Source organism: Saccopteryx bilineata, chromosome 2, assembly GCF_036850765.1.
Source record: "Saccopteryx bilineata isolate mSacBil1 chromosome 2, mSacBil1_pri_phased_curated, whole genome shotgun sequence".
NCBI classification, from domain to species: domain Eukaryota; kingdom Metazoa; phylum Chordata; class Mammalia; order Chiroptera; family Emballonuridae; genus Saccopteryx; species Saccopteryx bilineata.
In genome coordinates this window covers 157275415-157302038 of record NC_089491.1, presented here as the reverse complement: position 1 = coordinate 157302038, position 26624 = coordinate 157275415, and the positions used below count along the sequence as shown (strand labels likewise).

The 26624-nt window shown below is 40.5% G+C and overlaps 1 protein-coding gene across 1 annotated transcript in view; it reads right to left on the bottom strand.

The window, feature by feature from the left end:
* TPH2 (tryptophan hydroxylase 2) overlaps nucleotides 1–26624 on the bottom strand; it is a 150760-nt gene that overhangs the window by 96282 nt on the left and 27854 nt on the right. The window contains exons 6-7 of the mRNA XM_066258260.1: nucleotides 19958–20154; nucleotides 16252–16387 (exon numbers count right to left, since the gene is read on the bottom strand). Coding sequence (XP_066114357.1) covers nucleotides 16252–16387; nucleotides 19958–20154 — 333 coding nt within the window. The remainder of the gene's footprint in view (nucleotides 1–16251; nucleotides 16388–19957; nucleotides 20155–26624) is intronic.

Sequence of the window (26624 nt, the reverse complement as noted above, 5' to 3'; positions counted from 1 at the left end):
ATGAGAAGCAATCAATAAACAAATAAGGAGCCACAACGAAGAATTGATGCTTCTCATCTCTCTCCCTTCCTATCTGTCTGTCCCATTATCTTGCTTTCTCACTCTTTCTCTTCCTCTCTCTCTCTCTCATTAAAAAAAATAAAATAATACAATCTTTTAAAAACCTGTAAAAACAGCCCATCCTCTGACTTAGTCTCCTGTTGTTTCTGTCAAAATAGGAGTCAAGGAAAAGAAAAACACTCAAAACTATAGTGAGAGGGATAAAAAAAGATGGCAGCGGAGTAGGCAAATGCACAGATGCCCAGCTCTCACCACCAAATTGGAATATAAATCAATTTAGGAAAAATCAGCATGAAAAACCAACTCTAAACTATAAGAACAGCTCTCAAAAACCACGGAGCAAAGAAGAAGCCACAAAAAACCTGGTAGGGAGCACCTGAATCTCCCCTGCTTACAGGAACGGAGGGGTGCAAGGTAAGGCTGAGAGCCCAGAGGGGATCTCACACAAGGGAAAAGGGCAGAAACTACTGCTCACAGCCACTTGCCTGGTGACCAGAGAGCGAGGTGTGTTGAAAAGACCAGCTTATCTCCCAAGTGGAAAGGATAGGGAGAGGGACAGACTGTGAGGGGCTAGGAATGCAGGAGATCAACTAAAAAAGCTGACTCATTCATGCTGGAGGTGGCCATCGCGGGGGGAGGGACTGAACCTTTCACAAAACAGCGCTGAATTGCTTCCGGATCAGAGATCTCCAGACATCTATGCAGCTCCAATCAGCGCAACAAGACACAGCTGAAAACAAGAAGTGGGGAGGAGGGGCAGTAACTCAGGTCTCCATGGAGATCTGAGATACACCTCCCCCTACTGAAGCTGAGAAAACACCCTGCCCCCAGAGAGATTAATTGGCTAAAGAGACCTTCAGAGTCTCAGGTTACACCCACCATATTCCTGGATACAGTTTCAAGGAAGCCCCCTGCTGAGATCATTAACAAGGCTATCACCTGTTAAGAAAACAAACAAATCAAGACTTCAAAGCTGCCCAAATACAAAAGTGGATTACAGATAACAGCTGATACCAACCCAAGAAGACCTAGAAATAACTGAAAACTGGAGGCAGACAACACCAAGCCTAGACTCAACCTACTCTACAAATAAAAAACCCAAAAACAGACAATGAGAAAACAAAGAAGTGCAATCCAAAGGAAACCACAAGAGACACCTTCAAAAGATGAACTGAGTGATGTGGAAACTTCGACATGCGGAGTTCAAAATAATGATTGTAAGGATGCTTAGGGATCTTAGAACAACAATGGATGGTCACTATAAACACCTAAATAAAGAACTAGCAAGTATAAAAAAGAATCAGTCAGAGATGACAAATACAATATCAGAAATAAAGACATGAATGGAAGGAATTAAAAACAGGATAGAGCTGAGGATCGAATCGGCGAGTTGGAGGACAACTGGAATGAAGGCATGAAAGCAGAGAAGAAAAGAGAAAAGAGACTCAAAAAGTCAGAGGAAACCCTTAGAGAGATCTGTGACAACATGAAGAGAAATAACATCCGCATCATAGGGGTTCCTGAAGAAGAAGAAAAAGAACAAGGGATAGAGACTTAGTTCAATCATATCATAGCTGAAAACTTCCCTAAATTAATGCAAGAGAAACTCTCACAAGTCCAAGAAGCACAGAGGACTCCATTAAGAGAAACCCAAAGAAACCCACACCAAGACACATCATAATTAAAATACCAAAGTTAAGCGATAAAGAGAAAATATTAAAAGCTGCAAGAGAAAAAAAAAGTTATCACCTACAAAAGAGCCCCATAAGGATGACATCCGACTTCTCAACGAAACACTTGAGGCCAGAAGGGAATGGCAAGAAATATTCAAAGTAATGCAGAACAAGAACCTACAACCAAGACTACTTTATCCAGCAAGGCTATCATTTAAAATTGAAGGGGAAATAAAAAGCTTCCCAGACTAAAAACAACTCAAGGAATTCATTACAACCAAACCAATGCTGCAGGAAATGTTAAGGGGCCTGTTGTAAACAGATCAACGTGGGAAAAGAATATAGCAAAAAAGGAATACACCTTTAAAGAAGAAAATGACAATAAACAACTTCATATCAATAATAACCTTAAACATAAATGGATTAAATGATCTAATCAAAAGACATAGGGTAGCTGCGTGGATAAGGAAACAGGACCCATACATATGCTGTCTACAAGAGACACACCTTAGAACAAAAGATACACATAGATTGAAGGTAAAAGGATGAAAAAAAACATTTCATGCAAATGGAAATGAAAAAAAAGCTGGGGTAGCAATACTTATATCAGACAAATTGGACTTTAAAACAAAGGATATAGTAAGAGATAAAGAAGGCACTACATAATGATAAAGGGAGTAATCCAACAGGAAGATATAACTATTATAAATATCTATGCACCTAATATAGGAGCACCCAAATATATAGAGCAGACTTTGATGGATTTAAAGGGCGAGATCAACAGCAGTACTATAATAGTAGGGGATTTCAATACCCCACTAATATCACTAGATAGATCCTCAAGAAAGAAAATTAACAAAGAAACAGCAGACTTATTGGAAACACTAGATCAACTTGATTTAATAGATATCTTCCGAACCTTTCACCCTAAAGCAGCAGAATATACATTCTTTTCAAATGCTCATGGTACATACTCTAGGATAGACCACATGTTAGGGCACAAAAGTGCTCTCAACAAATTTAAGAAGACTAAAATCATATCAAGCACGTTCTCCAATCACAATGGCATGAAACTAGAAATGAACCACAACAGAAAAGCTCAAAAATTCTCAAACACATGGAAACTAAATAGCAGGTAGTTAAATAATGAATGGATTAAGAATGAGATCAAAGAAGAAATAAAAAAATTCCTAGAAATGAATGACAATGAGCATACAACAACTCAAAATTTATGGGACACAGCAAAAGCAGTACTGAGAGGGAAGTTCATAGCACTACAGGCACACTTTCAGAAGCTAGAAAAAGCTCAAATAAACAACTTAGCCCTGCATCTAAAAGAATTAGAAAAAGAACAGCAAGTAAAGCCCAAATGTAGTAGAAGGAAGGAAATAATAAAGGTCAGAGCAGAAATAAATGACATAGAGGCTAAAGAAACAATACAGAGCATCAATGAAACCAGGAGCTGGTTCTTTGAAAAGGTAAACAAGATTGATGAACCTTGAACTAGACTCACCAAGAAAAAGAGAGAGAGGACTCAAATAAATAAAATTAGAAATGAGAGAGGAGAAATAACAACTGACACAACAGAAATACAAAATATTGTAAGAAAATACTATGAAGAACTGTATGCCAAAAAACTAGACAATCTAAATGAAATGGACAAATTCCTTGAAACATACAATCTTCCTAAAATCAATCTGGAAGAATCAGAAAACCTAAACAGACCGATTACAACAAATGAGATCGAAACAGTTATCAAAAAACTCCCAACAAAGAAAAGTCTGGAGCCTAATGGCTTCACAATGGAATTCTACCAAATATTCAAGGAAGAACTAACTCCTATCCTTCTCAAATTATTTCAAAAAATTCAAGAGGAAGGAATACTTCCAAGCTCCTTTTATGAGGCAAGCATAATTCTGATTCCAATACCAGCCAAAGACAACACAAAGAAAGAAAATTATAGGCCAATATCTCTGATGAATATAGATGCTAAAATCCTCAACAAAATATTAGCAAACTGGATGCAACAATATATGGAAAAAATCATACACCATGATCAAGTGGGATTTATTCTGGGGAGGCAAGGCTGGTACAATATTCGTAAATCAATCAATGTGATTCATCACATAAACAAAAAGAAGGAGAAAAACCATATGATAATTTCAATAGATGCAGAAAAAGCATTTGATAAAATCCAGCACCCATTCATGATCAAAACTCTCAGCAAAGTGGGAATACAGGGAACATACGTCAACATGATAAAAGCCATCTATGAGAAACCCACAGCCAACATCATGCTCAATGGGCAAAAATTAAAATGATACCCTTAAGATCAGGAACAAGGCAGGGGTGCCCCCTTTCACCACTCTTATTTAACATAGTCCTGGAAGTCCTAGCCACAGCAATCAGACAAGAAGAAGAAATAAAAGGCATTCAAGTTGGAAAAGAAGAAGTAAAACTATCATTATTTGCAGATGATATGATATTGTATATAGAAAACCCTAAAGTCTCAGTCAAAAAGCTACTGGACCTGATAAATGAATTTGGCAAAGTGGCAGGATATAAAATCAATACTCAGAAATCAGAGGCATTTTTAAACACCAACAATGAACTGTCAGAGAAATTAAGGAAATAATCCCCTTCACAATTACAACCAAAAAAATAAAGTATCTAGGAGTAAATTTAACCAAGGAGACTAAAGACTTGTACTCGGAAAATTACAAAGCTTGATAAAAGAAATCAAGGAAGATACAAACAAGTGGAAGCATATACCGTGCTCATGGTTAGGAAGAATAAACATCATTAAAATGTCTATTTTACCCAAAGCAATCTATAAATTCAGTGCAATACCAATTAAAATACCAATGACATACTTCAAAGATATAGAACACATATTCCAAAAATTTATATGGAACCAAAGAGGTATCACATTTCCTGATATCAAGATATACTACAAGGCCATTCTACTCAAAACAGCCTGGTACTGGCATAAGAACAGGCATATAGATCAATGAAACAGAACAGAGAACCCAGAAATAAACCCACAGTTCTATGGACAACTGATATTTGACAAAGGAGGTAAGGAAATACAATGGAGTAAAGACAGCCTCTTTAACAAATGGTGTTGGGAAAATTGGACAGCTACCTGCAAAAAAATGAAACTAGATCACCAGCTTACACCACTCACAAAAATAAACTCAAAATGGATAAAAGACTTAAATGTAGGCCGTGAAACCATAAGCATCTTAGAAGAAAACATAGGCAGTAAGCTATCCAAATCTCTCGAAGCAATATATTTGCTGATTTATCTCCACAGGGAAGTGAAATAAAAGACAGGATAAACAAATGGGACTATATCAAACTAAAAAGCTTTTGCACAGCTAAAGACAACAAGAACAGAATAAAAAGACAAACTACACAATGGGAGAACATATTTGACAATACGTCTGATAAGGGGTTAATAACCAAAATTTATAAAGAACTTGTAAATCTCAACACCAGGAAGATAAACAATCCAATCCAAAAATGGGCAAAAGAGATGAATACACACTTCTCCAAAGAGGACATACAGATGGCCAATAGGCATATGAAAAAATGCTCAACATCACTAATCATTAGAGAAATACAAATTAAAACCACAATGAGATATCACCTCACACCAGTCAGAATGGCGCTCATCAACAAAACAACACAGAATAAGTGCTGACGAGGATGTGGAGAAAAGGGAACCCTCCTGCACTGCTGGTAGGAATGCAGACTAGTGCAGCTACTGTGGAAAACAGTATGGAGATTTCTCAAAAAACTGAAAATCGAACTGCCTTTTGACCCAGCTATCCCACTTTTAGGAATATACCCCAAGGACACCATAGAACGGCTCCAAAAGGAGAAATGCACCCCCATGTTTGTGGCAGCATTGTTCACAATAGCAAAGATCTGGAAACAGCCCAAGTATCCGTCAGAGGACGAGTGGATTAAAAAGCTTTGGTACATATATACTATGGAATACTACTCAGCCATAAGAAATGATGACATCGGATCATTTACAATAACATGGATGGACCTTGATAACATTATACGGAGTGAAATAAGTAAATCAGAAAAAAACTAAGAACTATATGAATCCATACATAGAAGGGACATAAAAATGAGACTCAGAGACATGAACAAGAATGAGATGGCAACAGGGGTGGGGGGTAGGGGGAGGGGGGAGGGGGGATGGGACAAAGAAGGAGAGAGGTGTTGGGGGAGGGAAGGGGCACAAGAAAACCAGATAGAAGGTGACAGAAGACAATTTAACTTTGGGGGAGGGGTACAGAGCACAATCAAATGTCAAAATAATCTAGAGATGTTTTCTTTCAACAAATGTACCCTGATTTATCAATGTCACTGCATTAAATTTAATAAATAAATTTAAAAAAAATTATAGTGAGAGCTGTAAATATACTTCTAAATTTCAAACCTTTTTCCAACTACCAGAGGCTTCTCCATGTGGAAGACCCACCCACCAACACCCAAAAGATAACATGCCCCAGTCCCAAATACTTCTCTCCCTCTCTCTTCCCACTTCCCTCATCCCTCCACACAGGATCCTCCTCCAGTATTCTCAATTAGATTAGAAATAACTACCCACTCAGCTTCCCAAACTAAAAACCTTATGGATGGAACGCACATACCCAAACACCCTAGGCAGCAGCAGCAGAGGGGGTGGCGGGCCTGCAGACAGACCACACCTAAGGAACACAAAGGCCACACCCAGTGGACTCCAGTGGCCTAAACCTTCTTTTACACAGACAAAATGAGAAGGCAGAGAAATGCAACACAAATGAATCAAGAGAAATTTCCAAAAAAGGACATGAATGAGTCAGATATAACCAAATTACCAGACGCAGAGTTTAAAATAACAATTGTTAGGATGCTCAAAGATCTTAGAACAACAATAGATGGTATTATGAACACCTAAATAAAGACAGAGGAAATATAAAAAAGGACATTGAAATAATAAAAAAGAATCAGTCAGAAATGACAAATACAATATCAGAAATAAAGAACACAATGGAAGTAATTAAAAGCAGGATGGATGAAGCTGAAGATCAAATCAGTGAGTTAGAGGATAAGAAAAATGAAGGCACTGAAATGGAGCAGAAAAAAGAAGAGACTCAAAAAGTCTGAGGAAACCCTTAGAGAGCTCTGTGACAACATGAAGAGAAATAGCATCTGCATCATAGGGGTTCCTGAAGAGGAAGAGAAAGAACAAGGGATAGAGACTTTATTCAAACATATCATACCTGAAAACTTCTCTAAATTAAGGCAAATGTCTCACATTTGTGTCTAAATGTCTCACAAGTTCAAGAAGCACAGAGAACTCCATTAAAGAGAAACTCAAAGAAATCAACACCAAGACACATCATAATTAAAATACCAAAGCTAAGTGATAAAGAGAAAATATTAAAAGCTGCTACAGAAAAAAAGGCTATCACCTACAAAGGAGCCCCCATAAGGATGACTTCTGACTTCTCAACAGAAACACTTGAGGCCAGAAGGGAATGGCAAAAAATATTCAAAGTAATGCAGAAAAAGAGCCTACAACCAAGACTACTTTATACAGCAAGGCTATCATTTAAAATTGAAGGAGAAATAAAAAGCTTTACAGACAAAAAAAATCTCAAGGAATTCACTACAACCAAACCAATGATGCAAGAAATGCTAAGGGGCCTGTTGTAAACAGATCAAAGAAGAAAAAGAATATAGCAAAAGAGGAGTACAGTTTTAAAAAATAAAATGGCAATAAACAACTACATATCAATAATAACCTTAAATGTAAATGGAATAAATGATCCAATCAAAATACATAGGGTAGCTGCGTGGATAAGGAAACAGGACCTATACATATGCTGTCCACAAGAGACACACCTTAAAACAAAAGATGTACATAGACTGAAGATAAAAGGATGGAAAAAAATATTTCACGCAAATGGAAATGAAAAAAAGCTGGGGTAGCAATACTTATATCAGACAAAATGGACTTTCAAACAAAGGCTATAGTAAGAGATAAGGAAGGTTACTACATAATGATAAAGGGAGCAATCCAACAGGAAGATATAACCATTATAAATACCTATGCACCTAATATAAGAGCACCTAAATATATAAAGCAGATATTGATGGATTTAAAGGGTAAAATTAACAGCAATACTATAATAGTAGGGGATTTCAATACTTCACTAACATCACTAGATAGATTCTCAAGAAAGAAAATTAACAAAGAAACAGCAGATTTAAAGAACACATTAAATCAACTCAATTTAATAGATATCTTCCAAACCTTTCACCCTAAAGCAGCAGAATATACATTCTTTTCAAGTGCTCATGGTACATTCTCTAGGATAGAACACATGTTAGGGCATAAAAGCAGCCTCAACCAATTTAAGAAGATTGAAATCATATTGACCATTTCCTCTGATCACAATGGAATGAAGCTAGAAATCAACCACAACAGAAAAAAAAAAATACTCAAACATTGGAAACTAAATAGCATGGTATTAAATAACAAATGGGTTAACAATGAGATCAAAGAAGAAATAAAAAAATTCCTAGAAACAAATGATAATGAGCATACATCAACTCAAAATTTATGGGACACAGCAAAAGCAGTCCTGAGAGGGAAGTTTATAGCATTACAGGCATACCTCAAGAAGCTAGAAAAAGCTCAAATAAATAAGTTGACCCTGCATCTAAAAGAACAGCAAGTAAAGCCCAGAGGTAGTAGAAGGAAGGAAATAATAAAGGTCAGAGCAGAAATAAATGACATAGAGGCTAAAGAAACAATACAGAGCATCAATGAAACCAGGAGCTGGTTCTTTGAAAAGGTAAACAAGATCAATAAACCTTTAACCAGACTCACCAAGAAAAAAAGAGAGAGGACTCAAATAAATAAAATTAGAAATGAAAGAGGAGAAATAACAACTGACACAACAGAAATACAAAATATTGTAAGAAAATACTATGAAGAACTGTATGCCAAAAAACAAGACAACCTAGATGAAATGGACAAATTCCTTAAAACATATAATCTTCCAAAAATTAATCTGGAAGAATCAGAAAACCTAAACAGACCAATTACAACAAATGAGATCGAAACAACAAAGAAAACCAGATAGAAGGTGACAGAAGACAATTTGACATTGGATGAGGGGTATGCAACATAATCAAATGTCAAAATAATCTGGAGATGTTTTCTCTGAACATATGTACCCTGATTTATCAATGTCACTGCATTAAAATTAATAATAAAAAAAACCTCCCAAAATAGAAAAGTCCTGGGCCTGACGGTTTTACAAGTGAATTCTACCAAATATTCAAAGAAGAACTAACTCCTATCCTTCTCAAGCTATTTCAAAAAATTCAAGAGGAAGGAAGACTTCCAAGCTCCTTTTATGAGGCAAGCATAATTCTGATTCCAATACCAGCCAAAAACAACACAAAGAAAGAAAATTATAGGCCAATATCTCTGATGAATTTAGATGCTAAAATCCTCAACAAAATATTAGCAAACCAGATCCAATATATGGAAAAAAATCATATACCATGATCAAGTGGGATTTATTCTTGGGAAGCAAGGCTGGTACAATATTTCCAAATCAATCAATGTGATTCATCACATAAACAAAAGGAAGGAGAAAAACCATATGATAATTTTAGTAGATGCAGAAAAAGCACTTGCTAAAATCCAGCGCCCATTCATGATCAAAACTCTCAGCAAAGTGGGAATACAGGAAACATCCCTCAACATGATAAAGACCATCTATTACAAACCCACAGCCAACATCATACTCAATGGGCAAAAATAAAAAGCAATCCCCTTAAGATCAGGAACAAGGCAGGGGTACCCCCTTTCACCACTCTTATTCAACATAGTTCTGGAAGTCCTAGCCATAGCAATCAGACAAGAAGAAGAAATAAAAGGCATCCAAATTGGAAAAGAAGAAGTAAAATTATCATTATTTGCAGATGATATGATATTATATATAGAAAACCCTAAAGTCGCAGTCAAAAAACTACTGGACCTGATAAATGAATTTAGCTAGGTGGCAGGATATAAAATTAATACTCAAAAATCAGAAGCATTTTCTTATACCAACAATGAACTGTCAGAAAGAGAAATTAAGGAAGCAATCCCCTTCACCATTGCAACCAAAAAAATAAAGTACCTAACAATATTTTTAACCAGGGAGATTAAAGACTTGTACTCGGAAAATTATAAAACATTGAGAAAAGAAATCAGGGAAGATACAAACAAGTGGAAGCATATACCGTGCTCATGGTTCAGAAGAATAAGCATTATTAAAATGTCTATATTACCCAAAGCAATTTATAAATTCAATGCAATACTGATTAAAATATCAATAACTTACTTCAAAGATATAGAACACATATTCCAAAAATTTATATAGAACCAAAAGAGAACACGAATAGCCTCAGCAATCTTGAAAGGGAAGAATAAAGTGTGAGGTATCACTCTTCCGAATATCAAGTTATACTACAAGGCCATTGTACTCAAATCAGCCTGGTACTGGCATAAGAACAGGCATATAGATCAATGGAACAGAGCAGAGAACCCACACTTTTATGGACAACTGATATTTGACAAAGGAGGTAAGAGCATACATAGGAGTAAAGACAGCCTCTTCAATACATGGTGTTGGGAAAATTGGACAGATACAAGCAAAAAAAATGAAACTAGACCACCAATTTACACCATTCATAAAAATAAACTCAAAATGGATAAAAAACTTAAATGTAAGCCATAAAACCATAAACATCTTAGAAGAAACATAGGCAGTAAGTTCTCTGACATCTCTCGCAGCAATATACATATTTGCCGATTTATCTCCACTGGCAAGTGAAATAAAAGACAAGATAAACAAATGGGACTATATCAAACTAAAAAGCTTTTGCACAGCCAAAGACAACAAGAACAGATTAAAAAGACAAACTACACAATGGGAGAACATATTTGATAATACGTCTGATAAGGGGTTGATAACCAAAATTTATAAAGAACTTGTAAATCTCAATTCCAGGAAGACAAACAATCCAATCAAAAATGGGTGAAAGATATGAATAGACATTTCTCCAAAGAGGACATACAGATGGCCAGTAGGCATATGAAAAAATGCTCAACATCACTAATAATTAGAGAAATGCAAATTAAAACTACAATGAGATATCACCTCACACCAGTCAGAATGGCACTCATCAACAAAACAACACAGAATAAGTGCTGGTGAGGATATGGAGAAAAGGGAACCCTCCTGTACTGCTGGTGAAAATGCAGACTGGTACAGCCACTGTGGAAAACAGTATGGAGATTCCTCAAAAAATTAAAAATCAAACTACCTTTTGACCCAGCTATTCTACCTTTAGGAATATACCCCAAGAATACCATAGCACTGTTTCAAAAGCAGAAATGCACCCCCATGTTAATGGCAGCATTGTTCACAATAGCGAAGACCTGGAAACAGCCCAAGTGTCCATCAGTGAATGAGTGGATTAAAAAGCTTTGGGACATATATACTATGGAATACTACTCAGCCATAAGAAATGATGACATTGGATCATTTACAATAACATGGATGGACCTTGATAACAACATTATATGGAATTAAATAAGTAAATCAGAAAAAAATAAGAACTATATGATTCCATACAAAGGTGGGACATAAAAATGAGACGCAGAGACATGGACAGGAGTGTGGGGGTTACAGGGTGGGGTTAGGAGAGGGAGGGGGCTGAGGGAGGGGAGGGCACAAAGAAAACCAGTTAGAAATGCGGTTCTCAAATATGTATTTCCGATGGCTTTAGGCGACCCCTGTGTTTTGGTCGTTCGACCCCCGCCGGGGTCGCGACCCACAGGTTGAGAACCGCTGAGTTAGAAGGTGACAGAAGACAATTGGATTTTGGGTGATGGGAATGCAGCATAATCAAATGTCAAAATAACCTGGAGATGTTCTCTCTGAACATATGTACCCTGATTTATCAATGTTACCCCATTAAAATTAATAATAAAAAAAAACTAAAGAAAAACAAACAAAAACCTTATGGATGACTCTCCTCTCTCCTCACCACCATTATAGTCACTAATTATTGTTAATTCCACCTCAATGATGTTCTTCACACAGGTGCCCTCTTGTCCTGTCCTACTGATGTCTCCTAGTTCAACACCTTATAAACTGTATTCTGCAGTAGAATGTGAGTTTCCTGTCTGCTTTACAATCCAGTTTATTCTCCACACTTTCCTAGTTCCCACCCCCGTCATCCTTCACACTAGATTATCTAATCAGGCCTAAGAAAGTTAGGTAGCTCCCTACTGCTTACATAATTAAGCACAATGGTGCTAGGTTGACAAATGAACATTTACACTGAGGACTAACATTTCATCCCTGATACATAACCGGTGCTCTGGTGTGATAAGCCTCAATCACTCACGCTACCTGTGTGCCTCCACAGACAGCTTTGAATTTACTGTTTCCTTGACTTGAAAGTTCTCCCTTCCCTTCACACCCCACCTTGTCCAAAAATAATTTCCTGTCCCCCTTCCTAGACCCCCTCTCAGTTTACAATGTCTGTGAAAAGCCTTTCAGGACTGCTCTCTTCCCTGTGCTCCTCAAAGACTTTGTACACAGCCCGTTATGGTCCTCACCACGCTCTTTTATAATTACTTATGTTTCTATCTCCCCTGCCAGAATGTGAGCTGCTTTTAAAAATGCCTGCTATATTTTATTCATTCATTTTTGAATCCACTGCACCTCCCTGCCAGCATTGCACATAAATGTTTGCTGAATGAATCAGCGGAAAGTACTTTGGGAAAAATGTAACACATTATCCCAAAATTTTATAGACCTCTGTGGCTAACATCTCATTTCTTTGCCCTCTCTCTCTGCACACCTATTGGTAAGCTATCACGGGTCTCAGGAGGGCCAGGTATTCAAAGGGAACTAACTAAGTGCCTACTGTTTGTAAACAGGACCATTTGTAAACCCTCTGGGCTAGATTTAGAGATTGTCTTTCTAACTCTGACAGCACCCCTTTGAGCTCTCACTCCACTCTAAGAAGCATTTCTTTTCCAAGTGTCCAGAGTCCTATAAGTAACCTTTGTTTACCCTGAAAACACTTTCAGGGAAGCTGAGAGGAGTTAAAACACAATGTAGTGGCTCTGCAGGGACCCACCTGGTCAGTGAGGCTCACGCCTACTTAAAAGGGGGAGGGGGACTTTGTAGGCTCAGCTCCAATCTCTGCCCACTCGCTTGGCCATCAGCTACTTAACTGCTTAAACCTCCAAGGGGTCTCTGCCCGCAATGCAGACCATAATGGATGAACAGTCCATTAATCACAAGATTATTTTAAGTAAAACAGCATCATAAGCAAAGTGATAACCCCAGTGGCCTGAAGAAGAGTGGTCTTTTGGCTTTCTGGACCCAATTCCAACAATTCTCAGATACCAGCTGGGTGTCTGACACTATCTACCCAGAGATAGCATCAGATTCCACAGGTGAAGGGCTCAGTCCTATGAGATGACCTTCCCCCACCCACTTCAGACCCTTATCACAAGTCCAGGTCATCACCTGTGCTTTGAGTTGGAGGTTACAACAAGCACTGCCTTGGGTCTCAGACACCAGAGGATCAGACACCACTCATTCAGTCCCAATTGTTACTGACCAGCTGTTAACAGAGATTTCCACGACCCTCTCCTCAGGTTCAATTAACTTGTTAAAGCAACTCACAGAACTCAGAAAAACACTTTCCTTACTAAATTACTGATTTATTATAAAAAGATATGGATATATATATATATATATATATATATATGGTAAAGAATACAGATGAATATCCGGTTGAAGAGACGTGCCCCAGTCCCAAATCCAATGTATGTGAGATGGGATGAGGAGTTTCCCAGAAGCTCTTGGAACACTATCCTTTTGGGGTTTTGTGGGAGCTTCATTACACAGACACGGCTTATTAAATCATTGGCCATTGGCAACAGAGTCGACCTCCAAGCCCTCTTCGAACTCCCCAGAGTCAGTAGGGTGCGACTGACAGTTCCAACCTTCCAATCACAGGCTTGGTTCCCCTGACAACCACTCACTTTCTTAGATGACCTAAGGGTTTTCCAAAAGCCACCTCATTAATATAACTAGAAACAACATTAGCTCTCTCACCAAGGACATTTCAAGGATTTTAGAAACTCTACTAGAAGTGGAGAGGAAGATCAAATATGTATTCCTATTATAAATCATGTGATCACAAATGGGTAGCAATGTAGAGTAAGATTAGAGTTAGGCCCTTAATGGAATGGAGCCCAGGGGGCAGAGACCCAGTGATGGCTCCCAGACTCAGGCCCTCTGCTGTTGCTCCTCCTCTCCATCTGGAGTGTTCCCCGTGATACAGGCTGGTCTGTACTCAAACGTAGAGACCTAATGACTCAACCCAAAACCACATCTCGCATCACTTCACCTCCTCACCTGCTTTGTCTTCACGGCATGTGTAACACATCCTGGCACCTGTGCCTGATGTCTTATTATCTATTTGTCCCAGCAATTGCCACAAGAATTTTCACAACATGCAGTACCTGACTATTTAGTCAGGGGTATTGACCTCTTTTCCCTAAGATTGTCAAATTAAAAAAAAAAAAAAAGACAAAAGCCAACTGAACAAATCAAAATTATACCTATTTTTTGTCATATTTGCAAAAATATGTATTTTTTGGTGTGCCACAAAATTTTAGTAGTTTATGTGTGCCAGGAGATGAGAAAAGTTAAAAATCACTGATCTATTTGTTTATATGTGTGGGGAAGCAGCTGCATTAGACTTGCTCACTGCTTTACTGGCTGCAAGCTCCCTGCCTGACTGGTGCAAGAGGGAGCATGGCACCACCATGTGTGTGGTCTATGTAAGGCTGCGGTGCTATCCCTCCATAGAGATTCTCCAGATCGCTCTCCTGCCACTGTGAGGTGCGGATATCCTGCTCCCTTGCCCTTCACTGCGAAAAGCAGGTTTTCCTTTGTTTATTAGCTCTTTTTCTTTGTTTATTCGCTCTCCTGTCTTTGTGAGCCTCCAATAAACGGGTATGGCCTGATGTTTTCCGGCTCCGCAGTTTCTCTACCATCTGCCCGAATTCAGTGAGAACCAGCCTGGCCTCAGCCACCAGCATTACATCATGCTAACTGTTGACTCTCCCATTCTTCCAGAAGGGCAGGGAGGACCTTTTCTTGTTCCCAGACAATCTAAGCACATAGTCATCTTCCAATAAATGTTTTTGTTGTTTTTTTTTTAAGCACAAAATGAAGTATCACTCAGCACACAAGTAGTTTATGATTTCAGGGAAGGTGTAAGACACAGTTTAACACATTAAAGCTAGCATGGTAAAATACATGTCACACGTGGATAATAGAGATAATAAGGAGAGTAAATGACAGAATCCCTGCAGAAGGAGTGATTGTGCACAAGATAGCAAAAGTGTGTTTCCCAGAGAAGATAAACTTGTGTCCATGTTGAAGGCAATGGAAAATTCAGTAAGTTCAGGAAAAGAACCCAGGCTGATTCATATCAAGAGACTGTACAACACCATGTGTCATGAGGCCAAGACATTAACAAGAAGGGTTTCACTGCTTACCCGCTGGCCCAGCTGTGATAGAGCAGTACCGCATCATACCTGCTTGTCTCTGCACTCTTGACCCACCCGTCATCCAGAAGATAGAGGATTAAAAAACCCAAAGATGAACTCTCTTGAGGAAAACTGACAGAGCCAAAGAAGAATCATACACCCCGTGTGAATCGAGGGGTGGTGGAAGGGCTGGAGGAGTGTCCATGAAACCAAGATAGCAGGGAACGCAGAGCACGGAGCTCAGAGTGTGAGGGTGAAGGAAGGACAAAGGAGAGAGCATTAGTCATAGAGGTACCATGGCTGTGAGACGAGCCTCCCCACGGAAGAGGCACGCGTGTCAACGCTTTGCCTCTCTGTGCCTAAGTCTCCTCACCGGTAAAAGCAGAGATAAAAACAGCGCCTACACCATAGGGTTGCTAGGTGGGTTAGATGTGCTGAAGAGAGCTGAGCGTGAAACGCAGAAATTACTCTTGTTGAGATTCCAGCGTGAGCCCTGCTCCTTTTCATGAGGCATTGCCCACCCGCCCCCTCAGTCTGTAGGGATCGCGGCTTTCTGGAAAGGGCACAAGGCTTAAGGAGCAATGCCCTCAGCGGCCCGGCCAAAGGAATGGTTTGTTGTTGGGATAAAGTTAGAGAGACAAGCTGGGGAAAGAAGATTGGGAGCCCCGTACAGCCAGCCGAGGAGTCTGACCTTTCAATGAGCCCTTCCTTCTCCAGGTGAGTGCTGCACCTCTCAGGGCTAGAAGGATGAAATCCGGAGGAAAAGAGGGCCTAGGCCACTGTCAAGTAAAACGAGCATTAACCACTTCACAGCGTGGAGGTCGCCACCCAGCCTAGGCTTCCAGTGGGGGTACTCACGGTTCTGGGGTGTACAGGGGGTCCAAGCCGTGCCGGATGTACTGGGTGCAGTGGAACACCCTGTAGGCCAGCCCTGCCAGGAAGTCCCGGGGACTCAGGTATCCAGCCACCGGCCTCACCGTGAAGCCAGATCTTTCTAAAGAGGCAACAGAAAGAGCCAACTAAATAATAGGCCAACAGGATTAGAGGGCTCAAGCAGGGTTTCCTATTATTTATAAGAAAACAAGGTGATCAAGGTCCTAAAACTCTTGACAATTGAATGACATATACAATTGATCCTTGAACAACATGGGTTTGAAGTGCCCAGGTTCATTTACACATGGTTTTTTTTTCCAATAAATACAGTCTGCCCTTCCTATCTGCAGGTTTCACACTCACAGATTCAACTCACTATGGATCAGAAAAACTATTTTCACATTCCCAGCAGTGTTTTCCCAACCACAGATCAAAAGCAGCATTTTTGATCTGTGGTCAGTTGAATCTGGGAATGGGAAGGGCCAACTGTAGAATCAAGTTTTGTGCAGAGTTTCAACCGTGCAGGGGCCCCTGCATTGTTCAAGGGTCAACTGTATTGTTAATGATTATGCTTGTGGCTTCTGATTACTAAACTACACTGTCAATGATGGTTTCCAGGGAAACAAGACATTTATGAAAATGGAAGAAGAGGTGAAAAATATTTAAGGATTTAAATACAGAAGCCAGATTAGGCTAAGAAAGTTTAAATGCACAGAAGAGGATTACAATCTAACCTGCCGCTCACCACGTATTACCTGGGATCTTTGGAAAAGACACCCCAAGTCAGGACCCATTCTCGGCTCTGAGGTCAGGTAGCAGAGCTCCTGAGCTCTCTTCACTAGCATCACAGAATGTTTCCATTTCAGCTTTCTATTGTCAGCACCACCTAACTCCTTCATTCTGTATTGTTGTTTTCTGTGATACTATGACAACAGTCACATTAATTACTGCAATTTGAAAAGGTACTCTAAAGCGCTACAAGCTTTATTGCTTTATAGTAAGTGGGAATAAAATAAGCAGAATGTAATAAAATCTGTGAAACTGCTCTATACTGCCAAGTCCATTAGACTGTGGGTGGATCATCTGTGTTCTCAGTTTAAGGGCTACCCACTGCTTCCTTCTCCTGGAGGCCCAAAAAATTTACAAGAAGAGGGCTCCTCTCATCTCAGACACCAGTGAAGGCTCCCATTCCGAAAACCTCCCCTCCTTCGGAGAGCACCTTAGAATGGTCAGAAATGGTTTATAACAAACAAACAAATAGTTAAGCTTATATAACAAGACCCCCTGGAGTTTCTGCTGTCTACATAGAAATAACTATGTCCCCAGGCCTCCTCAGACCCCTAATTCTGAAGCTTTCGCTTTGGATTGTTTCCCCTTGAATATCAAAAAGATAAGTGTATTTGCTTCTTTTTCTATTTTGAGTCAGTTAAACCAGTGTGCCCCACATGTGAGACATAAATGGTGGTGCACAAGAATATTCTCAGTTTTAATAGTTATACATGTTATTTTTATATAAATTTTTAAAACATGTATCCATCACATCAAGAACTTTGAATTTGTAGATACTATTGCTTTAAAAGTTTCCTTTTTAAATAAATTAGGTGTTTTAAATGTCAATCAATTAAAAGAAATAAAAAGTAAACTGACTTCAGGCTTGCTCTGTGCCAATGAATTACATAAACTGCTCTCTCAGTATCCAGTTCAATGGGGGTTGTGAAAACAGCCATAAAAACAATAACAACAATAATAGTAATAATAACTAAGACTCTGCTATGCCTAATGTGTGTCAAGCAATAATGTTAGGGTTTTAAGTTCTATCAGTTAGTTTCCCCTCCCAGCCTCTTGTAAGATAGATCAAAGTATTATCTTCATCGGCAGAGAAGAAACAGGCACAGAGAGGTTAAGGTAACTCCTCTAAGGTCACATAGCTAGGGGCTGGCAGAACGCAGACTCGTCCTGAATCTGTGCTATCCCATACCACCACTCATAATAAACACATTCAGTTGGCAAAAATCATGAGATGGTATTCTAATTACTGGGGTTTGAGAAACAATGAAGTAAAAAGCAATCCCCATATACAGTATGAGCAATCAAGCCCATGGTAAATGTATAATATGCATATAACTGTGGAAACAAAAAGGGATGTGTGAGAGGCAGGGCTATTACGGAAAGGATAATCTAGTTAAGTAATAACATCAGGCATTGTGTAAATAAGTGCTGATTCTCTATTTCTCACTCTTGGTAACAAACACTGTGGATAATGTTCACCCTCCCTTCGTGCTAGGTGTGGTTCTCAGTGCACAGGCAGTCAGACCATGCCGGTCTCTCTCCTGATCCACACATGCTCTAGAATGAAAGCAGAGTGGGAGAGGTCCTAATGGCTGTTACAATCAGGATTCATAGAGGAGGGACGATTTGCTCTGAGTCTTGAAGAGTAGGTGTCTAGCAAGGCGCCGAGTGTAAGCAAAGGTGCAGAGAGCCTACAGCTAGAACAGAGGGCTGTGCAGCACTGTCCCAGGAGAGACAAACTTGGAGAGCTGAGTCACGGCCTTGAATTGACGCTGAGCAGTTCCAAACTTGATAATATCAACCAGAGATCTGCAAACTATGACGTGTAGTCCAAATCCAGCTTGCTGCCTATTTTTGTACACCCCATGAGCTAAGCATAGTTGTTACATTCTTTAATAGTCACATTTAAATGGTTATATAAGTACCTACATAAGAGCCTCAATTTTGCCTCTTGCCCTACAAAGCCTAAAATATTTACTATCTGGCCTTTTACAGATAAAAAAAATATTTGCCAACCCCAATAAAAACAAAAGAGAGGCACTGGCCAGTTGGCTCAGTGGTAGAGCATTGACCTGGAGTGTGGAAGTCCCCGGTTCGATTCCCGGTCAGGGCACACAGGAGAAGTGACCATCTACTTCTCCACCCCTCCCTATCTCCTTTCTCTCTTTCTCTGTCTATTTCTCTCTTTCTCTTCTCTTCCCACAGCCATGGCTTGAATGGTTTGAGCAATTTAGTCCCAAGCACTGAGGATGGCTCCATGGCCTCGCCTCAGGCACTGAAATAGTTCCTTTCCAAGCAATGGAGCAGTGGCCCCAGAATGGGCAGAGCATTGCCCCCTAGTGGGCTTGCTGGGTGGATCCTGGCCGGAGCGCATGTGGGATTCTGTCTCTCTGCCTCCCTGCCTCTCACTTAACAAACAGAGAGAGAGAGGTACTAATACCTTCTAAGCAGAGACGCCAGGGAGCTCTATGTAGAAGCAAGGGACAGGAAAGTAGAGGGGAAGAGATACAGGTGTCAAGGTTATAAAATGATAGGGACCTCAATTTGGGTGGTGGCATTGGAATGAGAAGAAAATGACAGGTTCACAATGGGTCACAAAGCTAGAAGTGGCAATAGTTGGAGACATAGTATGAGCTGAATAATGGCCCTCAAAAAGATGTCTATGTCCTAATCCCCTGAGCCTGAACATGTTTCTTTATGTGGCAAAATGGACTTTGCCAGTGTGATAAAGTTCAGGATCTTGTGGCAGAGAGGTGATCCTGGGTTATCCAGCTGGGGCTGATATCATTACAAGGATCCTTGTAAGAGGGAGGCAGGCGGGTCAGACTCAGAGGAGGAGATGCATATACTTCGAAGGCATATGAGGATGCCGACCAGGACATAAGCCTGTATGAAGTCTTACCTTTCAGAAACACGGACACATCTTCAAGTTGAGGCACATTGTCCTCTCTGTAGCCACAGCATTTAGCCAGCAGAGGGAAGTTTTTCAAGTACTCCCGGCAAGCATGAGTGGGGTAGAGTTTGGAGAGCTCCCGGAATACAACGCCCCAAGTTTTCGTCTCTTCCTCAGTGTACTCCACCCTGGGGATGGGCTGACCGCTGGCAGGAGAGAAGACAAATGAATGAATCTGTCTCTGAGTCACTAAGTGAAGTATATTTTTACCTTCATACCTAGCGCAAGTCAGATTCTTACAAAGTGGGACACCTGAGTGTCTAAGGGTATCCCCCTAGTACAGTATTATTTTTTATAGTAAATACTAGCCTTCCAAAATTGTGTGTGTGTTCAGATGTCCATATAAATGGTTTAAGTCCATATTCATACATCCATGTGGAAATTTGAGAGGATGTATGTTCTTACACTGAGACCCATAGCAAGGAAGAGTTCTGGGTTGGAAGGAGCTGGTATAGGTACAAAGCTAAGCTCTGAGAGCTTTATCTGCAATCACCGACAACAACAGTAACAAATGAATGTTGCCTCTTGAAAATAAAATTGCTTGTTGTTTCTTCTGAGGAACTCATCCCAATCTCCAAGTGTAATTTTAAGATTATTTGTTCAGTGAGCAAATGTCTGGGATAATACTAAAAGACTATGCTAAATTTAAAACTGAGAGTTTTGCAAACTTCAAAATAGGAGCATTTATTAGACATCATGCTGAGAGGTGCACACATTAAGCCCTCTCATTTGAGGAGAGTAGTCAGCAAACTTTTTCTGCAAAGGTCCAGAAAGTAAGTACTTTAGGCTCGTGAGCCACACAGACTCTGTCACTGTTCCTCAACTCCCCCTGTGGATCTTGAGGGCAGCCACAGACAAAATTTAAAAAAAAAAAAGAATGCTGCTATATGTTTTATTTAAAAATTATCTATATTTTTCTATTTTATGTTTCAATTACAGTTTGCATTCAACATTATTTTGTATTCGTTTCAGGTACATAGCTATATGTTCTAATAAAATTTTATTTATAAAAACAGGCAGTGGGCTAGATCTGGCCTGTCAGCAGCAGTGTGCTGATGCCTGGTTTAGACTATTGAGAGGTGGCCCTGGGCTTGAATGGTCAAGGATAGCTTCCTGGAGAAGGCACAACTTAAGCTGAGCCTTGTGGGTTGAGTGTGATCTACAAGCTCCCAGATGGAAAAACAGGAGAGGAAGAAACGCAGCTGTGAGCAGGGAGCGTAGCTCCCGATGCAGACTGGGCCAGGAGATGGAGGGGAACACTAACATGAACTCTTACAAACTACAGTATTCCTTGTGGGACTAGAATCTGAATTTAGCCTCTGATCATAATATCTAGTTGGAGAATGAAATTAGGGTTTGAGAAAACCTCCCAAGACATGCTCAGCAGCCACCTGTCACATCCCCTACTGCTTACTTACCCTGGCCACTCATCAGAAATTCTGCCCCAGAATATATGCACACAATATATGGAAGTCCAAATATATACTCATAAAACTAAGAATTCTGTCCCAGCAGTCTACATAACCAGCCTTTAGTGGCAGCCACCACAGGAGCCTGTGCAAGGCCAGCCGCTGCCGCTCAGGGAAGCGGTGAGATGCCTTCCACAAGCTGGGACCACCCTGTCCCTCATAGCAAAGCCAGGAAGGAGGACAGCAGCAAGAGCAGGATAGCAAACTGAGCCCCGCCCCCAACCCTGTACAGACTTGTACTCTTGCCAAAGTACTTCCTGTTTAAAGTGCAGGTCCAATAAGGTTCCCACTGCCCCAATTTATTTTCTTAATTAACTTCAGTACATGAAGGATGAGGGAATAACACAGGAAAGGAAAAATCAGAAATTAACACTTGCTTTTTCTTAGTAACAAAAGGAAGGCTTATACAAACCAAAAAACAAGATTACATTGTTTAAATTTGTGTGTTGATAACAAATAAAAAAATTACAACCTGACGAATATTTGCTGAGAAGATCAAGGCTGCTAAGACTTAGCATCTGTGATGCATGTAGAATGAAAGCTTGAAATGGACAGATAAAAACAGAAAGGACATAAGGAAATAAATATATAAATGGTCCAGAAAATTCGACGAAATCAATTTGAGTCGGGGAAGCCAATAAAGCTAATCAGGGTTGCGCACAGAGAGAAGGCAGGAAAGCGATGAGGCTGAAACAGTAAATGAAATATTGAGAAGCCATTTGAAAAGAATCCTTAGGTCAAACTTTTCCCTTTGATACCAATCTGCAAATATGCAGGCTTTCAAAAGGGAGCTGAATATATGTTTTCCTTCTGGAAAGCAAATGTGAGTTAGAATAGAAAGAAAGAGGTGTACAGATCTTGGTAACACAGATGGTCATGTATGTTCTCGTCTGTTTCCACTCATTTGTCCTGCCTGAGTAACTAATTAGCCTGCTGTTTTGAGTGAATGGTTGATGCAGAATATAGTGCTGCTACCCTGATTGGGTAAAATCTGATTCCAATCATATTAAGAGATTTCTCATACTGCTCTAACCTCACCCCCCCAAGAACCTTTAAGGTAAATATTTAAACATCAGCTTCACCATAAAATAAAGGCTAATGTTATCTATTTGATTGCTATTTAAAATATTCAAAATATGAAAAAAGATAACAAATTTTCTATTTTTCTATATGGTTATGACAGGTATATATAATAATAGCTCATCTTTGACAGCTGATTATGGTGCCAGACACCTTGTTAAGATTAAGTGTTTTAATATGAACTAACCCATTTGATTCCCACAACAACTCCATGAGGTAGACACTATTATTATCTCCACTTACAGGTGAGGAAATTGAGACTCAGGGAGATCAAGCTATTGCCTAATGTCATAGTGCTAGGTTTAACATTCAGTAAGTCAAGTCTAGCTCAAGACTAGCTGTCATCTTAATTAACTAGTATATACTAATAAAATAAAAAGTGCATTCCAGACACCAGTTGATGTTCACATACCAAACTAAAATAAGATTTATAGGTATGTATGTTTGTATGCAAAAAATCTCATGTACAATTACATGTAATCAGGATGCTGGCATATATCTGTAGATCATGTAATTTTGTAGATACTTTCATATTTAATCACCCCTTTAACCTTCTCAGTAAGCCTCGGACGCAGTTCTGGGTTCCCTGACAGAACAAGGAGTGCAAGAGCACCTGTGTATTCTGTTTTCCTAAACTTGGAAGTTTGGCATTTGTAGTCATGGAGAAAATCAGAATTTATTATACTTCTTCATACTTGAAGTTCATGGGGCTCTGTGAATTGTATATGAAAAGATGACAGAGCAGTGTCATGATTTTTTAAGTGTCTAAGATGTATCATTATAGCATCTATGTGTGGATAAATATTATAATGCATAGACTTCAGTGTCTTAAAACACTCTTCTGTGTTTTAAACTAAAGTCACCTAATAATTCTTCATTCTAGAGAAAGCCTCCAGCAGTCAGAGCCAACCATCTCCCTGCAAGGCTTGTTAAGAGGCATCAGAAATGGCCCTACCACCAACAAAGTCCTCTCAGACCACTCTGCCCACCCCAGTCCCCACCGGTGCACCAGTCTAACAGGGAACACGGGATGCACAGGATTGTGGGGAGGCCAGGCGTTGAGGGGAAGGGCAGGACTTCCACTTCCCTAAGTGAGGGGGCAGGCTGCATCACGAGAACCATTTACAAGAACTGCAGAAGCCCCAGAGAGGTGGGGTCTGGCATCACATTTTCCAGCTGGACTCCGCTGAGTGTCAGGAGCACAGGCTGTTCCTGGTGCCACCAGCAGAGAGGAACAGTAGTGAGACAGTCCTGGGAGTGGGTCTGGAAGCCTAGGAGGATGACATGCTGTGGGAGGACAAGGGATCCTTCCCATGCGTCATCTGAAAATTGAGTTCATGTAAACGTGGAACCTGACACCCAACAAAATCTAGAGATTTCCATGGGATCCAATGTGGTGCACCTGGGAGGAAGGACGGGAAACCCCACCCCGCCTGTTGGCTCTATTCTTGAGGAGTTCCCAGCACCCCTGCTAAAGAAGCACTGAAGTGCAGGTGCGTGAGGAATGCCCAAGTTATGCATGCTCCAGAGAAGAGCTGTTCATGTGACCACTGACAAGGCCAAGGGGGCGCTGGGCACATATCTGCAAGGGTGGGGCTGGAGGGAATGGTCTTGCCCCAAGAAAACTATAGATAACACTTTATAGGGACCATTTCTACAGAGACCGCCCCACCAGAAAGAACCACAGTGCGTGTGGCCTGAGGCCTGCCCATCTTTGATGTTCTAACAATCCTGTAAAAACCCCTCAACCTCCCCTGCCCTCCTCTTAGCCCTAACTCCAGAGGAACTGGTTTCTAGAAGAAGAAAGACAAGGCGTCTCAGAGCCAGAGTGAGCACACACACACACACACACCACAAATAACTGAGGGAAGAGGGGATACAGGTTGAATGAAGTTTGATATTAATCTTTTTCTAAATGAACGAGACTAGGTCTTAAATACCCAAATGAGACTATACTAATAATTGAAAATGACGGAAATTAGAAGTTGCTAAGGAACTTGCTTCCCAGCAGGAAAGTAGGATTCAACACAATACCATTGAATGCAATGAGTAAGGAAAAGGAAACCATTTTATGCAGGTGTAAACCCCAACAAAATGAGACTCTTCAACACACTAACTATATGCAAACATTATCATTAGATCGCCAGGGAGTTCCTTCATTGAAATGGAATTAGTTGAGATCTGGAATTCTCAACCAGTGCCAAAATTGTTATTCACAGATTCCTAATTCACTGGAGAAACACAGATGTCACTTTCAGTGGTTTCCATTCACTGCAGATTCTGCCCCCCAATGCAAAGCCTTCACAAACACAATAGGGAACCAGTGCTCAGTGAAGATGAACTAGGGAAAGGACTAAACTGGTCACGGTAGGGATGGGCTTGACAATGGGGAAAACTCCCTGGTGCACTATGTTACTCAGAGATGACGGAGAACTTTCTTTGAAAATACTGAAGGCTGTGGGAAGCATCCTTCTGCCTGTGAGGTTAAATCCCACTCTTCCTAGAGGCAGGGGGGGTGATTCTGAAAAACCTGTCTTGTCCGTGCAGAGAAAGAAAGAGTAGAAAGTGCATAGACAAACCTAATTGGGGGCAGGTACAGATGTTATTCTGTGTAAGTCCTGAGCTTGTTAGAGCAAAGTTGTTCAACAGATACATTCTGAACACTGAAATCCAGGGACTCGTACCCCACTGAGGTGAAACTGCTGGGAGTTTTTCTATAGCCAGATGAATGCTTTCGTTTTATTTAACTGTTTGTTTGATCTTTTTCTGTAGCAGGTTCAACAGCAAGTTATTTTTCTTATACATTTTTCTTTTTAGTTTGGGGGGATTGGAAAATATTTGATTATGGTGGTATGTCTGGCTGCCTCTTGGAGTTCTTGCTGCTGGAATTGCTGGTGTGAGATGGCAGCTTCTCTGCTTGTGTTATCTTTAAAGACACTCGTGTCGAGAAGCAATTCACTTACTCAGTGGAGGAATATGTGACAGGCTGCAATTGATAATATTTACATTGAGATCATCAGACTAGCTGAAATACCATATAGATTGTGTTCTTTGAAAACAGTTGGATTTCCTCGGTGGCAAGGACTAAACAGAGCGGAAGGTAAACAGTGAATTGGTTAAGGGGATGGGTGAATCTGATAGAAATAGTTAGGAATGAACTCATTTTCTATTTTCTTTCATTTTGTGTTTCTAGCAGCAGGAGATGCCTCACTTATTCAAGAACTGTTCATCTGCCTGAAATAGACTACCCCTCTCATCTCTGCCTCATCTTGTCTCTCCTTCCCCATGGTAGACATTTCTCTCTTGATTGACATTTCTAGGCAGCAGGGAAATGAGAAGAGGTGAATGTAAAATTCCATTAGTAATTAGCAGCTACTCTAAGGGTCTGGTTAGAGCCTTTAAAAAAAGATTATGGGGACATGAAGGCTGGAGGTCTCTACCTTTGTTTTTTCTTGAATTAGGAGGTGTGCGTGCTGCACTCCTTATGCACGCCCTGAATTCTACACAATTCCCAAGGAGCTCAGCGGCCAGATTCAGCTGGTTCGCACCAGTTTGACAGAACTGATACCTAACTTTTTGTTGAGTTCAGCGAACTGGTTGTTAAAATGGCACTTGTAATCATGGTTCTCTCTAAGGTGGGTGCCTGGGCAGCTGCCCAATGTGGAAATCACAAATTTACTTTCCTTACTCTTTTTTTTTTTTTTTTCATTTTTCCGAGACTGGAAACGGGGAGGCAGTCAGACAGACTCCTGCATGCACCCGACCGGGATCCACCCTGCATGCCCACCAGGGGGCGATGTTCTGCCCCTCTGGGGCATCGCTCTGTTGCATCCAGAGCCATTCTAGCACCTGAGGCAGAGGCCACAGAGCCATCCCCAGCACCCGGGCCATCTTTGCTCCAATGGAGCCTCGGCTGCAGGAGGGGAAGAAAGAGACAGAGAGGAAGGAGGGGGGAGGGGTGGAGAAGCAGATGGGCGCCTCTCCTGTGTGCCCTGGCCAGGAATCGAACCCGGGACTCCTGCACGCCAGGCCGACGCTCTACCGCTGAGCCAACCGGCCAGGGCCTC